General features: G+C 41.1%; 1 protein-coding gene across 4 annotated transcripts in view; it reads left to right on the top strand.

Moving 5' to 3' along the window:
- LOC113522358 (transcription elongation regulator 1) overlaps positions 1 to 12,268 on the top strand; it is a 67,722-nt gene extending 55,454 nt beyond the window's left edge. For all 4 annotated transcript variants that reach the window (XM_052899646.1, XM_052899641.1, XM_052899636.1 and 1 more), the window contains 6 exons: positions 5,494 to 5,736; positions 7,341 to 7,463; positions 8,288 to 8,452; positions 10,079 to 10,248; positions 11,181 to 11,314; positions 12,153 to 12,268. In XM_052899646.1, the coding sequence (XP_052755606.1) occupies positions 5,494 to 5,736; positions 7,341 to 7,463; positions 8,288 to 8,452; positions 10,079 to 10,248; positions 11,181 to 11,310 (831 nt within the window). In that variant the 3' untranslated portion in view covers positions 11,311 to 11,314; positions 12,153 to 12,268. The remainder of the gene's footprint in view (positions 1 to 5,493; positions 5,737 to 7,340; positions 7,464 to 8,287; positions 8,453 to 10,078; positions 10,249 to 11,180; positions 11,315 to 12,152) is intronic.
- Positions 12,269 to 14,036: the final 1,768 nt, after the last annotated feature.

The raw sequence follows: 14,036 nt of genomic DNA, 5'->3' as shown, positions 1-14,036 counted from the left end.
CCTGGCTTGGTGTATTGCTAGCAGTGGAACTGGTAGTCCTCATTACTAACAATCCCTTTCCCCCAATTCAAACATATTTTATGAAGTAAAATGCTATTATGGGATTTTATTTGTGTTCTCTTGTATGAGCTTTAAAACGGTCTCGAGGTCGCCCGCACCTGCAGCGCTCGTGTCGAACTCATCGGGAAACTATTATCTGTATGTATTTTCCGGTCGTTCTATTGACTACTACTGTACCTGGTCATAGTAGCACAAAATGGGAGGGAAAGGGATTGTTAGCAATGGAGTTTGACAGCCCCATTGCTAGCAATCGATCTAACAGTCGATCTCCGCGCGGTTCCCCCTGGAAACCATCGTGAACAATTCTTGTTGAATTCGTCACGATGGGCTAACTGACCTGCTTTCACTCTCACCTATCATCCTTCACTGGTGCCCAGTAGGTGTATACCGATAGCGCGGGTGGGGTTACCATTCCATTATCACCCATTGATGATAATGGATTGATGGACATTGGATGGCCCCCTTAAGAACGAATCGAAACAACTAGTTAATTATTCCACTTTGGATTTACACTACATACATATACATACATACATATCTGTCACGCCTGTCTCCCATTAGGGTAGGCAGAAACAATGGAACGCCAAATGCTTCGATTCAAACAAACCTCCTTCGCTTCTTCCACATTCATCAATCTTTTCATACACGCTCGTCGGTTACGGGTACTTTTAATTTGGCCCTTCTTCAGCACGTCGCCTGTTCGGTCGACATACTTCCGTCTAGGGTGGCCCATATCGACAAGTCCTTTCACTCTCGCTCGATAAATCACTTTCGTAATTCTTCTTTCATCCATCCTCTCCAAGTAGCCAAACCAACGCAACATTCCTTTTTCTATTTTTGTCACCGCATCGTCTTTCAGTCCACACTTCTCTCTAATCAAACTGTTTCTTACTCTATCTTTCAATGTAACACCACACATACTTCTCAGAGCTCTCATCTCTACAGCATTTGTCTTACTTTCATGCTTCTGCCATACCCACGATTCGCTTACATACATGAGTGCTGGTGTCAGTGCTCCTTGAATTATGGCAAGGCGAGCTTTGCTCGATACATTTTTACTTGACATACTCGAGAACAGTGCACCGTTAACACTGCTTCCCGCTTTTACTTTACGCTACTATAAAACATAAATAAATTGTCTTATGGTCAGGTCGAAGAGAACAGATATGATGTTTATTAAAATGGGTATATTTATGTATTAGCTTTTTTAATATTGTCGTTATCTTTTAATATTGAAGGATTATAAAAGATGGCGGCGGCAGGTAACAAAATTCCGAGCCCAAATTTTCTTATCTGCCAAAAAGTTTACAATTTATTTTTATCAACAAGATTAGTGTTTTTTTTTTTCTTTGTTATTGTCTATTGTTCGTTAACATTATAAGTTCTACAGACAACAAACTGTTAAATATTTTTCTCAAACATGCCTTGGAAATGTGAGCATTATTTTGACAATCTTCTCCGAGATAAATCAAAATTGCCGTACTGGCCAGATACATGCGGGCAGCGGCCGGCAAAAGTTGTATGAAAATCCATATCTGTCGTGTTTTGCGGCCAGATAAATTACTATGTAAACTCATATCTGTCCTGTAATTTAAAAATGGAATGACCTTTTACTTCGAAACATGGCTACCAAGGAGGTAACTAATAAAAGGTTTTATTTAAATTTCGAACTGGCTTGCAAATAGAAAGCTGTTTATTGAAAAAAAAAACAAAGGAACAGTATGGCGCGTGAAAAATTATTAGGTATTGTTTGTTATTCGTCATTGAACTTAAAAAATAAAAAATTGTGTTTTTGATTTCCGCGCATTGTTTGAGAAAAGTACTATACAAGCCTTGGCCACAACTAGGCATTGATGGACTCACGTATGTGTGCCTCGGCTACGCCTCGGCCCACATTTGCACGTTCGTCCATCAATGCCTCAGTTGCTGGCCGCTGCAGTAATTGTACTATAGTTTACGAAATAGCTGTATAAAACTATGTATGAGCCATGTAAATATTAATGCAAAAATTGTAAATGTTATTTTACTATTGTGTGTTACTACTGGTTATTGGTATGTAGTGTTGTATGTATGTGTGAGTTATTGTTTATTATTATTAATAATTATTAAAAAAAATTGAAAAAAAAAATAACAGAGTCCAAGAATATCAAGTTAATTATTACTAATAAATATTTGTGCTGAACTGTGTTTCTTTTATTAAAACTGTAATGGGTACATCTGTCCCATTTGTGTTTCTACCGTGAAGCAATTGTGTTTGCATGGCTGTGTATCGGTTTGAAGGGTGGGATATGGCAGTGAATTTACTGGGTACAGAGGAATAACACCTGAGTCCTCAGGAATGGCAACGCGTGAAGGATATTAAGGGCGACACAGTGTAGATAGATATTGTTCCCTCCATAAGATTACAATAGTAAACTTATTATAGATACAAACAATTACAAGGTAATATTGCACTGAGAGAACAATGCGCGGCCTTATCGCTGAGAGAGATCTCTTGCACGCCACCTTTGGATGGAGAGGAGTAATTATAAACAGTTTGATCGGAGGCACCATGGGAATTCTATCATTTTTAATGTACACTCTGTTATGTCCACGGTACTGCTCATGTCTATAGGCGACGGTTACCACTTCCCATCAGGTGGGCCGTCAGCTTGTTTGCCATTCTAAGTTGTAAAGTATTGATAAATATTTGAATTATTAAATGCCTTTCCGAGATTATTGCAACTCTGGTTAGTTATACATTAGATTTTCAATATTGCTACTCGAAAGAGATTATCGATTTTTCTTAGAAAAATTGATAATGGTTTTTGTTATAAATGAATTATTAATAACTATCGGCCCGTCCCGGCGTCGCACGGGTGGACATTTCTGTGCCTCTAGTGAGAAAGGATATAACTCAAGTTATAGCCTTTTTCTTTTTTAGGCTACTTTAAATAAGCAAATTTTTCTCTTTCGAATGGTATAAGAATCGTAACGATATCTTTAAAAACAATAGAGATAGTAAACATGTAAAAGCCACTAACTATTTTCACATCATAATTTTAATATTTTGTTAAGTGTGATTAGGTATAATAGAATTATTTTTAAAACTATAGGTTTTACACAAAAACCGACAATTTCATAAGAAAGAGGAGAAAAAATTACTATAAATGCAATCATTGACTTGTTCAATTAGCAAATAATAAAAGCAGCAGAATTGTTTTTCTTTATTTAAAATGGTTTTTTGGCTCTCCTGAAAAGTGGCCATTTTGAATTGAACCCTTTCTCACTAGAGGCACAGATTTTTACATTTTAAAAAGTGGCCATTAAGGCTGCACGTGCGATGGAAACTTAAAAATAGCGTAACTTCTGCCGTTTTCCCAATATTTCCCTTCACCGCTCCGCTCCTATTGATCGTAGCGTGATGAAAAGTATACTATAACCTGCCCGGGAGTATGAAGAATAATTGTACCAAGTTTCGTTAAAATCCGTCGAGTAGTTTTTGTTTCTATAATGAACATACAGACAGACAGGCAAAAATTTTACTGATTGCGTTTTTGTCATCAGTATCGACCACTAATCACCGCCTGATAGTTATTTTGTGAATATACTTCATGTACAGAATTGACCTCTCTACAGATTTATTATAAGTATAGATTAATTTATTATTACGTTAAATATTGTATTTTTATTTTGTCTACCGAAATAATATTGTTAATATTAGACATTTGGGGGGAAAGGGACTGTTAGTAATGGAGACTGAGAATCCCATTGCTAGCAATATACCCAACCAGGTCAACATCCTCGCGGTTCCCCCTGGAAACTATCATGGTTAATTCCTGATGAATTCATCATGATGGGCTAACTGGCCAGTTTTCATTCTCATCTATCAGCCTTCACTGGTGCTCCGCCAGCGTATCCCGTTAGCGCAGGCGGGGTTACCATTCCATTTTCATCCAATAAAAAAAAAAATGAGACATTTAATTTACTCAGATGTGAATTAATTATTTTCGACATACCTGTATTGTTTTAATAAATTTTGCATACCAATGTTTTGGTCAAACATGCAGCTCGAAGTATGCATAATGGTATACCTACATAGGCCTATATCAACTTATGAAAATATCGATCTATCTATCCTATTTAAGAGCTGCGCTCTTATCGGTGGAGCTCTTGCCACTCACTACGATTGTCAGCGAGTACCTTCACCTCTTGATACGACACGACACCGACTCCTTCCTTGATCTGCCTGATGTAACTATGCCTCGGTCTCCCCCTTGCCCTCTTTCCTTCTATCTTACCTTTGCCAAAAAATTTATTAATTTAACTTTATGTTTATAAAAAGTACAAACTGGTCTGTACAAGAATCTGTGATTGATCGTAGCTAGGTGTCCTACTCGACATAATTGGTTATAGCTTGGTATTTTATCAATTCGTAATTTGTTTTGTAGTAAACTTAGCTTTTTAAAAAGCAACAGCTGCGCTCCTCGCCAGTTCTCAGCTGACATTGCATTACGAATTGGGCGGTAGATTTATAAAAAAAAAATTGTATTTAAAAACGTTTATTAAGTTTACTTAAATACACAAAATATTTATTATTATTTGTTTTATTAGTTTTAATATTATTTGCCAACCCGCCTGGCAAGCGTGGCAAGTCCAGCAGTGGACAGTTAACGGATTATATATATATATATATATATATATATATATATATATATATATATATATATATATATATATATATATAAATTAGTTAAAAATAATCAAATTATCGATTACTATTGTTTTCCATACTTAATTGTATTTAAATTTACATTAAAGAGACAACGTTTTTAAGATATCGACTTTTGTATGATCACAATTTAAAAGATTTTTTATTCGAATCGATTTAAAAATCGATCTTTGTCGGAAAAACTGTCGTGTATCTTCACCTTACTCTCTCTCACTCTATTACTTCACTGCAATGTATAACATTACCAACTGCTGTTTATTGTTTTTTTTTTTAATGGATAATAATGGAATGGTAACCCCACCAGCGCTATCGGTATACACCGGCGGGGCACCAGGAAAACATGATAGGTGAGGATGGAAGCAGGTCAGTTAGCCCATCGTCATTAATACACCTGGAATTCAGTAAGATGGTTTTCAAGAGTACCGCTGGGAGGCCGATCTGACACTAATTACTAGCAATATACCCAACCAGGTCGACTTCCTCGTAATACCCCTGGTGACCATCGTGTTGAATTACCAGGTGTATCCATCACGATGGGCTAACTGACCTGCTTCATCTTTACCTATTACGCTTTACTGGTGCCCAGCCAGTGTATACCGATAACACGCATGGGGTTGGCCATTTCACTGTCATCCATTAAAAAAAAAATCTTATATGTGAAAAATGGAACGGGCAGTCTGCATTGCTATTCGTAATAATCCCTCCCCCCGTGCTGTGTACAGCACAAGGTGCAACCGGCGCCGGAGGAGGCGGCGGTGGAGACGGGCGAGGCGGTGGCGAACGGCGACGGGGAGGCGGAGGCGGAGGAGGAGGAGGCCGGGTCGGAGGAGGCGGCGCGGGAGCGTGCGGCGCGGGCGGCGGCGTCCATCAAGGAGCGCGAGCGGCAGGTGCAGCGCGCGCTGGCGCCCAGCCTGCGCGACCGCGACAAGGAGCGCCAGTACCACGCGCGCGACGAGGCCGAGCAGGTACGCCACCCTCTCCGGTCGCAGAAACTGGATACGCTGCCGGAGCACCGGCGAACGGTGATAGGTGAGAATGAAAACAGGCCAGTTAGCACATCCTAACACCCTGCTACACTTGAGTACAAAGTTTTTTGATGGGTGAAAATGGTATGGCAACTCCGCCTACGCTAACGGGATACGCTGGCGGAGCACCGGCGAACGGTGATAGATGAGAATGAAAACAGGCCAGTTAGCCCGTCATGATGAATTCATCAGGAATTAACCATAATAGTTTCCAGGAGGAACCGTGAGGAGGTGGACCTGGTTGGGTGTTGCTAGCAATGGGATTCTCAGTCTCCATTACTAGCAATCCCTTTCCCCTCCACTTACATATTACATGGAACATAATGGAATTGTATTACTTTCTATACGACTTAGAATGACATGACAATCCATTTTTGTTTCTACTTGTGTGTTTGTTCATAGTTTTGTAATTCCCCTGTTAAGTACTGTACTACTCTATCTCATAATTGGTAGGGGGGAAAGGGATTGTTAGCAATGGAGTTCGACATTGCTATCAGGTTGATATCCACGTGGTTCCCCTTGGAAACCATCGTGAACAATTCTTGTTGAATTCGTCACGATGGGCCAACGGACCTGCTTCATCCTCACCTATTATCCTTCACTGGTGCCCCGCCGGTGTATACCGATAGCGCGGGCGGGGTTACCATGCCATTTTGATGCATTAAAAAAATAACTTATAAATACATTAAAATGTATGACTGAGTGTAAGGTAATGACTCCTTTTTTTCTCGTATGAAGTTAGCGAATGGTTGACTGTATTTTTTTTAATTCAGTAAATTTATTAAGTCCATATCTGTTTGGACTACAAAAATTCACGGATCAAAGCCGCGGGTAAAGCTAGTTTAGGATGTTTGTCTGTACATAGAATACGTTTAAACCGATAGCTTGGAAAATATTATCAAAACGGCTACATTCAAATGATAGCGAGTTGTAATTTTGTGACAGCGCCATCTAGTTTACGGCATCCGAACTTGTCGTATTAAATTTTTATAGCTTTTTAATTTTTTTGTACAACTTAAAATGGCAAACAAGCTGACGGCCCACCTGATGGAAAGTGGTAACCGTCGCCTATAGACATGAGCAGTATCATGGACATAACAGAGTATACTGTTTCGCCCATGATACTCCGCATGCGTTGCCATTCCTGAGGACTCAGGTGTTATTCCTTTGTACTGTGTAAATTCACTGCCATATCCCACCCTTCAAACCGAAACACAGCCATGCAAACACAACTGCTACACGGTAGAAACACGAATGGAACAGAGGTACCCAAGGAAACGAGTTTTGTTTGACATCAGCTTGTTTGCCATTTATTTATTTATTTATTTATTTATTCATTAGTACATATATGTGTACATGGCGGACTTAATGTTAGAAGCATTCTCTTCCAGTCAACCGTAGGGAAGTGGCAGAATACACGAATGCGGTACTAGTAATTATTGATATACATTCTAAGTTGTATAAAAAAAAATGGGCCAATCAGACCCCATTACTAACAATAAGTACAAAAAAAAAATTATTGTACGTACCGTTTGTTTGTACAGAACTACAACGCGCTGCTGGCGGATCGTGTACGGGACCCGGATCTGTCGTGGCGCGAGGGTAAAAAGCACTTGAAGAAGGACCACAGATACGCCAACGCGGACGTACTCACCAAGGAGGACAAGGTAACAACTCCGCCATATTGACACGGGGTGGGCATGCCCGCCCTTGAGTTTTTTTTATACCACTGAGGTGGCAAACAAGCATACGGCCCACCTGATAGTAAGCGGTTACCGTAGCCTATGAACGCCTGCAATGCCAGAGGCATTACGCGTGCGTTGCCGACCCTGAAGAGACCTCTTTACCCCCCTTTTGAAGAACCCCATGCTGTAGTCTCTTGGGAAAACCTCGGCAGGGAGCAATATTTTTAATCGTATATGCACATTAGCTATTGTAATATTAAAAACTCATGAAACTTTTTTTTATGGTAAAAATGGTATGGTAGCCCCGCCTGCGCTAACGGGATACGCTGGCGGAGCACCAGTGAAGGGTGATAGATGAGAATGAAAACAGGCCAGTTAGCACATCATGATGAATTCATCAGGAATTAACCGTCATAGTTTCCAGGGGGAACCGCGAGGAGGTCGACCTGGTTGGGTATATTGCTAGCGATGGGATTCTCAGTCTCCATTACTAACAATCCCTTTCCCCCGAAATGAACATTTAGAAGTCCATAAAATTATCTCGTTTAATTCCGCCACCATTACTATGCGTGTGACTGCCAACACTCGAAGAATGACCACCACTGTTACTGCCAGAAGTACCACAACCTTCCATATTAGCCATCAATCACCGACCACCATTCAGTCCACGCACGTTTTGCAGTACGTGTTTCCATCATCGGGCAAATTAATAGATCGCTGTTAGAATCTTAATGTTGACCTTTTGGCGCCCAAACTGTGGAACTGTCCTGGTGACCTTCATCTCCCCCCCCCCCCCCCCTTCGCAGGAGCGTCTGTTCGTGCAGCACACGGCGGCGCTGGCGAGCAAGCGGCGCGAGAAGCTGCGCGCGCTGCTGGACGAGCTGGGCGTCGCCTGCACCGCCACCTGGCGGGAGGTGCGCGCGCGGCTCAAGCACGAGCCCACCGCGCCCGTCTACTCCAGCGCCGGCCAGGTACCGCCTCACTACGTTCTTACTTTTAAAGCCAGCAGCCTCTTCAACCAGATGAAGAAAAAAACGCCAGGCCGGCATACACAGACCATCCGTGTATGTCGGCTTAAAACCTCGTGACCCGGAGGTGGTAGCCTCCGGAGCTGAAGCCGGGACAATGGGGTACGCCCCGAGGCCCCTATCTCGGCCGCCCACGCCATCTGGCGTGCACAGAGAAGACCTGATTGGATTACTTTTAATCCTTAAAAGCGTGATTTTTTAAATCAAATTAAAAAATATACAAGTGTACCCTTCACTGTGTTTACTAATGGGGGAAAATAGTAAAAAAAAAATCAAATCGATACTTTTATATATTTATTTTGAAAAAAAAAAACCATTTGGTAACATGTAAACAGCCAAATATTAAAATAAAATCGATTGTAGGCGCCCAATGCGATTTATAACCCCGGCATCAAGTTTGAAACTTCAGGTATTTAAGGGTCATTTATTTATTTATTTATTTATTAAAGAAAATCTAATATATAAAATTCTCGTGTCGCGTTGTTTGTTAGCAAACTCCTCCGAAACGGATTTACCGATTTTAATGAAATTTTGTGTGCATATCGGGTAGGTCTGAGAATCGGCCAATGTCTCTTTTTTATACCCCTCGATGATAAGGGTGACCCATTCATAATTTTTTTTTTGACAAATTTAAATAATGTATTATGGCAAAACAACGTTTGCGGGATCAGCTAGTGTCATAATAAAAAAAACACTAGTAAAGACAAAAAACCAATTACATGTTTTCAAAATTTTAATTTTAAATCAAATCTATAGATAAACAATATTAATCTATTCTCAACTCGACCGCAGACTTTAACAATAGACAAAAGAGTATATATCCGTGGGTGTGTGTGCCAAATACATGGTAGTGTGTGTAATGTTTTTTTTTTTTTTTTTTTTGATTATTTTTATGCATAATTTTAAAAAAAATATTATCATTCTGCCCCTCCTTTTCTATAAAAACTATAAGTGTGCCAAATTCCATACTCCGTCCGCGCAATTTTTTGTAAAAAGGAGTACAAAGTTTTTTGATGGGTGAAAATGGTATGGTAACCCCGCCTGCGCTAACGGGATACGCTGGCGGAGCACCAGTGAAGGGTGATAGGTGAGAATGAAAACGGGCCAGTTAGCACATCATGATGGATTGATCAGGAATTAACCATGATAGTTTTCAGGGGGAACCGCGTGGAGGTCGGCCTGGTTGGGTATATTGCCAGTAATGGGATTTCCAGTCTCCATTACGAATAATCCCTTTCCCCCCATACACATAATGTTAACAGAGATTTAAAAGAGTAACTGTTGAGTTTCTCGCGGACTCTTCACAACAGATAACAACCTTCTGAACCCCGCAGTAGATTAAAAAATGACGATTTAAAAGTGCTTGTAAACAAGCATATTCTTAATAAAATTCTACATGTAAAAGTATGTTTGTTTGTAACCTTGTTGCGCCTTAACAACTTAACCACAAGGTGAATCAAAGTTTCGAATTAAAAAAATTAAATTTTATTAAAAAAAGCATTAGACATCTAGCTATCGATTCGTGCGAAGCCGGGTTGGGTCACTAGTTTATTATATTTTCGCCGACAGATGGAGCGCGAGTTCCGGGACTACCAGCGCGACAAACAGAGCGCGGCCAAGACGGCGATGCGGCAGCTCCTGCTCGAGACGCGATCCATCACACACAAGAGCCTCGCCGCCGTCAAGCAGAACAGCAGCGCCCTGCAGCAGATACAGGACACGCTCGTGCACGATGCCAGGCAAGTACAGCATGCGGCACTACTGTAGGAGTGCTTACAGGACGCGGCACTAGGAACGTACAGGACCCGGCACTAGGTTGTACAGGACGTGGCACTAGTGCCTACAGGACGTGACACTAGTGCCTACAGGACGTGACACTAGTGCCTACAGGACGTGACACTAGTGCCTATAGGACGTGACACTAGTGCCTACAGGACGTGACACTAGTGCCTACAGGACGTGGCACTAGTGCCTACAATACGCGACACTAGTGCCTACAGGACGTGTCACTAATGCCTACTAGACGCGGCACTAGTGCCTACAGGACGTGACACTAGTGCCTACATTACGCGACACTAGTGCCTACATTACGCGACACTAGTGCCTACAAGACGTGACACTAGTGCCTACAGGACGTGACACTAGTGCCTACAAGATATGGCACTAGAGCCTACATTACGCGGCACTAGTGCCTACAGGACGTGACACTAGTGCCTACATTACGCGACACTAGTGCCTACAAGACGTGACACTAGTGCCTACAGGACGTGACACTAGTGCCTACAGGACGTGACACTAGTGCCTACTGGACGTGATACTAGTGCCTACAGGACGTGACACTAGTGCCTACATTACGCGACACTAGTGCCTACAGGACGTGACACTAGTGCCTACAGGACGTGACACTAGTGCCTACAGGACGTGACACTAGTGCCTACAGGACGTGACACTAGCGCCTACAGGACGTGACATTAGTGCCTACAGGACGTGACACTAGTGCCTACAGGACGTGACACTAGTGTCTACAGGACGTGACACTAGTGCCTACAGGACGCGACACTAGTGCCTACAGGAGGTGACACTAGTGCCTACAGGATGCAGTAGATTTAAAAAATGACGATTTAAAAGTGCTTGTAAACAAGTGTATTTGAATAAAAAGTATTGTATCCAGGTACCTAGCGCTGGACCACATACCGGAGGAGAGGCAGCAGATCATCATGAGCTACCTGGAGGAGCTGGAGAAGAAGGGCCCACCGCCGCCGCCCACCGCCACCGAGCCCTCGCGCCGCTCCAAGCAGTGATCAGGTAACCTTCGCGCAACGGGGAGCGAGGGGGAGGGATTGGTTTGGGCAGCCCCCTTGCTAACAATACACTATCAGGTCGACTTTCCTACGGTTTCCTCCAAAAACCATTTTGGTTAATTCTTGTTGAATTCGTCACGATGGGCTAACTGACCTGCTTTATCCTCACCTATCATCCTTCACTGGTGCCCCGCCGGTGTATACCGATAGCGCAGGCGGGGTTACCACTCCATTATCGTCCTTTATAAAAAAACTTCGGGCAATACAATACATGAAACCGAAGTGAAGGGAGTGTTTTTTTATCGTGGCGAATACACCTGGAATTCAATACGATGGTTTCCAGGGGAGACCGCGTGGCGGTCGACCTTACAGGGTATATTGCTAGCAATGGGACTGGTAGCCCGTATTATTTACAATCCCCCTCCCCCCTAAGGCACTGTTCATAAGTTGCATAAAAAATGGTCCAAGAATCTTTTTCAACCATTTCACATTACTTTATTTACATATTTTTTTTTATACAACTTAGAATGGCAAACAAACCGACAGTCCACCTGATGGAAAGTGGTAACCGTCGCCTATAGACATGAGCAGTACCATGGACATAACAGAGTGTACTGTTTCGCCCATGGTACCCCGCATGCGTTGCCATTCCTGAGGACTCAGATGTTATTCCTCTGTACCGTGTAAATTCACTGCCATATCGCACCCTTCAAACCGAAACACAGCCATGCAAACACAACTGCTTCACGGTTGAAACACGAATGGGACAGTGGTACCCAAGTAATCGACTTTTGTACAAAGTCTCCCTCTAGTGGTTATATGTTTTGTTTATCCCATTCCAGCCTCACACGACGCCGGCAGAGGACGCGGTGGGATAGAATGCAGAATGTATATTTCGAGTCATTACATAAAGCGCACTAGTGATATAATTTGTATGGAATAAATGAATTGATTTGAATGGTACAGTGTTTTATTTAGAAATAAATTTATTTATTTATTTATTTGTTATAAGTTACAATAACAGTTTGCAAACAGAAATGAGCCATTAAAAGGAAAACAATACAAAAATGTATCAATACGCAGTGTGGAGTACAGGCCACAGGGGGAAAGGGATTGTTAGTAATGGAGACTGAGAATCCCATTGCTAGCAATATACCCAACCAGGTCGACCTCCTCGCGGTTCCCCCTGGAAACTATCATGGTTAATTCCTGATGAATTCATCATGACGGGCTAACTGGCCTGTTTTCATTCTCACCTATCACCCTTCACTGGTGCTCCGCCTGCGTATCCCGTGAGCGCAGGCGGGGCTACCGTACCATTTTCATTCAACAAAAAAATACCCTCCATAAGGTTACAATACCAGGGGGAGACGATGACGAACAAAAAAAATGGCCGCGCGGAAATAGTCTTAATAGATGGCGTTACTAGTCGCAATTTACTATTAATGCTTCCGTAAGTCTTAGAAAACAAACAAAATCATTTATAAAATATGTTTAAGGTAAAACACCGCAGTGGAAGCGTTTATAAGGGAATGTTCTCTGTCTGTCGAGGAGGACTAACCTGGCATCGGCTTTCTGTATTTTTCTGCTGTAGGTTATAGGTAGTTCTTCCTCAACTCCTATATGCACTCACGAGGTTTTACAGGTTCTTCAGGGCACATACAGTTTAAAACACACAAAATCACATTTATTTTCAGTCCGCGCACACGCCTCCATTCGGTCAGTACTTTTTTGTTATTCGTCAAAGTAAAGTGGGAGAAAAACAATAATGATGGACTCCAATATTGTAAACAAACTGTGCTTTATTATAAAGGGATAAGGCTTTATTTTGAACAAAATATGTATAGTTTTATTTTAAAAATCTCCTAAAAACGTAAAAATGAATAAAACAGATTCTTAAACCAAATCTCATTAGTTATATTAAAATTCAAAAATTGTTTTATTTCTATCAGGAAACTATTATGCTTCGATCTAATTAGCATTGTTTAGTTAACGCGGTCCTGCTACAAGTTTGTACACATCATTTCACAGATGGCGCTGTTTCTATTTAGTGCACTACTAAATCTGTTTTACCCGTTCACCTGAAATTTCTAGATACAGCGTTGCCAGATTGGGTACTCTTGTCACAATTATGGATAAAAATTAATTGTTCGCGAAACAAAAAAATCTTGGTAAAATGTTCGAAAATAAGTCAAAAAGCTTTGGAGAAGTTTGCTTATTTTTTATTTTTTTTTTTTTTATATTTCATTTATTTATATTTTTATTTATTTATATTTTTATTTTACATTTGTGGTATCTGTAAATCAGACAGCGTTATATAATTAGTATAGTATTTTTTTGTCGTTCTCTTTGAGGTTACATGGCAAAATGTAGAGAAATGGATACAAATTTGTGCTCGAGTACAATGAAGAAAGTTCTGCAGATTTGAAGAAAAAATATTTAACATTTGAGTAACAATTAATTATTTTAATGGCAACCCTGCGGTTAGAGATCTACCTACATTGTGTTGGCATGTTATTGGGATTAATAAGCGACTACGTGTATTTCTGTTTGTAAATTTTAATTGTGACCTAGCTTGTTCTAACTGGACTTTGACAAGTACAAATCAGATGACAATGCAATATTAATATGACATAGGAACTTCGCAATTAAACGATGCAACCCCAGTGAGTTTGGGCTCATTTGATTCGTCTTGACAAGTACTTTGATACTAGATGGTAACCAGG

Source organism: Galleria mellonella, unplaced genomic scaffold (genome assembly GCF_026898425.1).
Source record: "Galleria mellonella isolate WM207_F2 unplaced genomic scaffold, CSIRO_AGI_GalMel_v1 utg121, whole genome shotgun sequence".
Taxonomy (NCBI): Eukaryota; Metazoa; Arthropoda; class Insecta; order Lepidoptera; family Pyralidae; genus Galleria; species Galleria mellonella.
The sequence above is the reverse complement of the archived record's forward strand: the minus strand, read 5'-3'. Positions and strand labels throughout refer to the sequence as shown.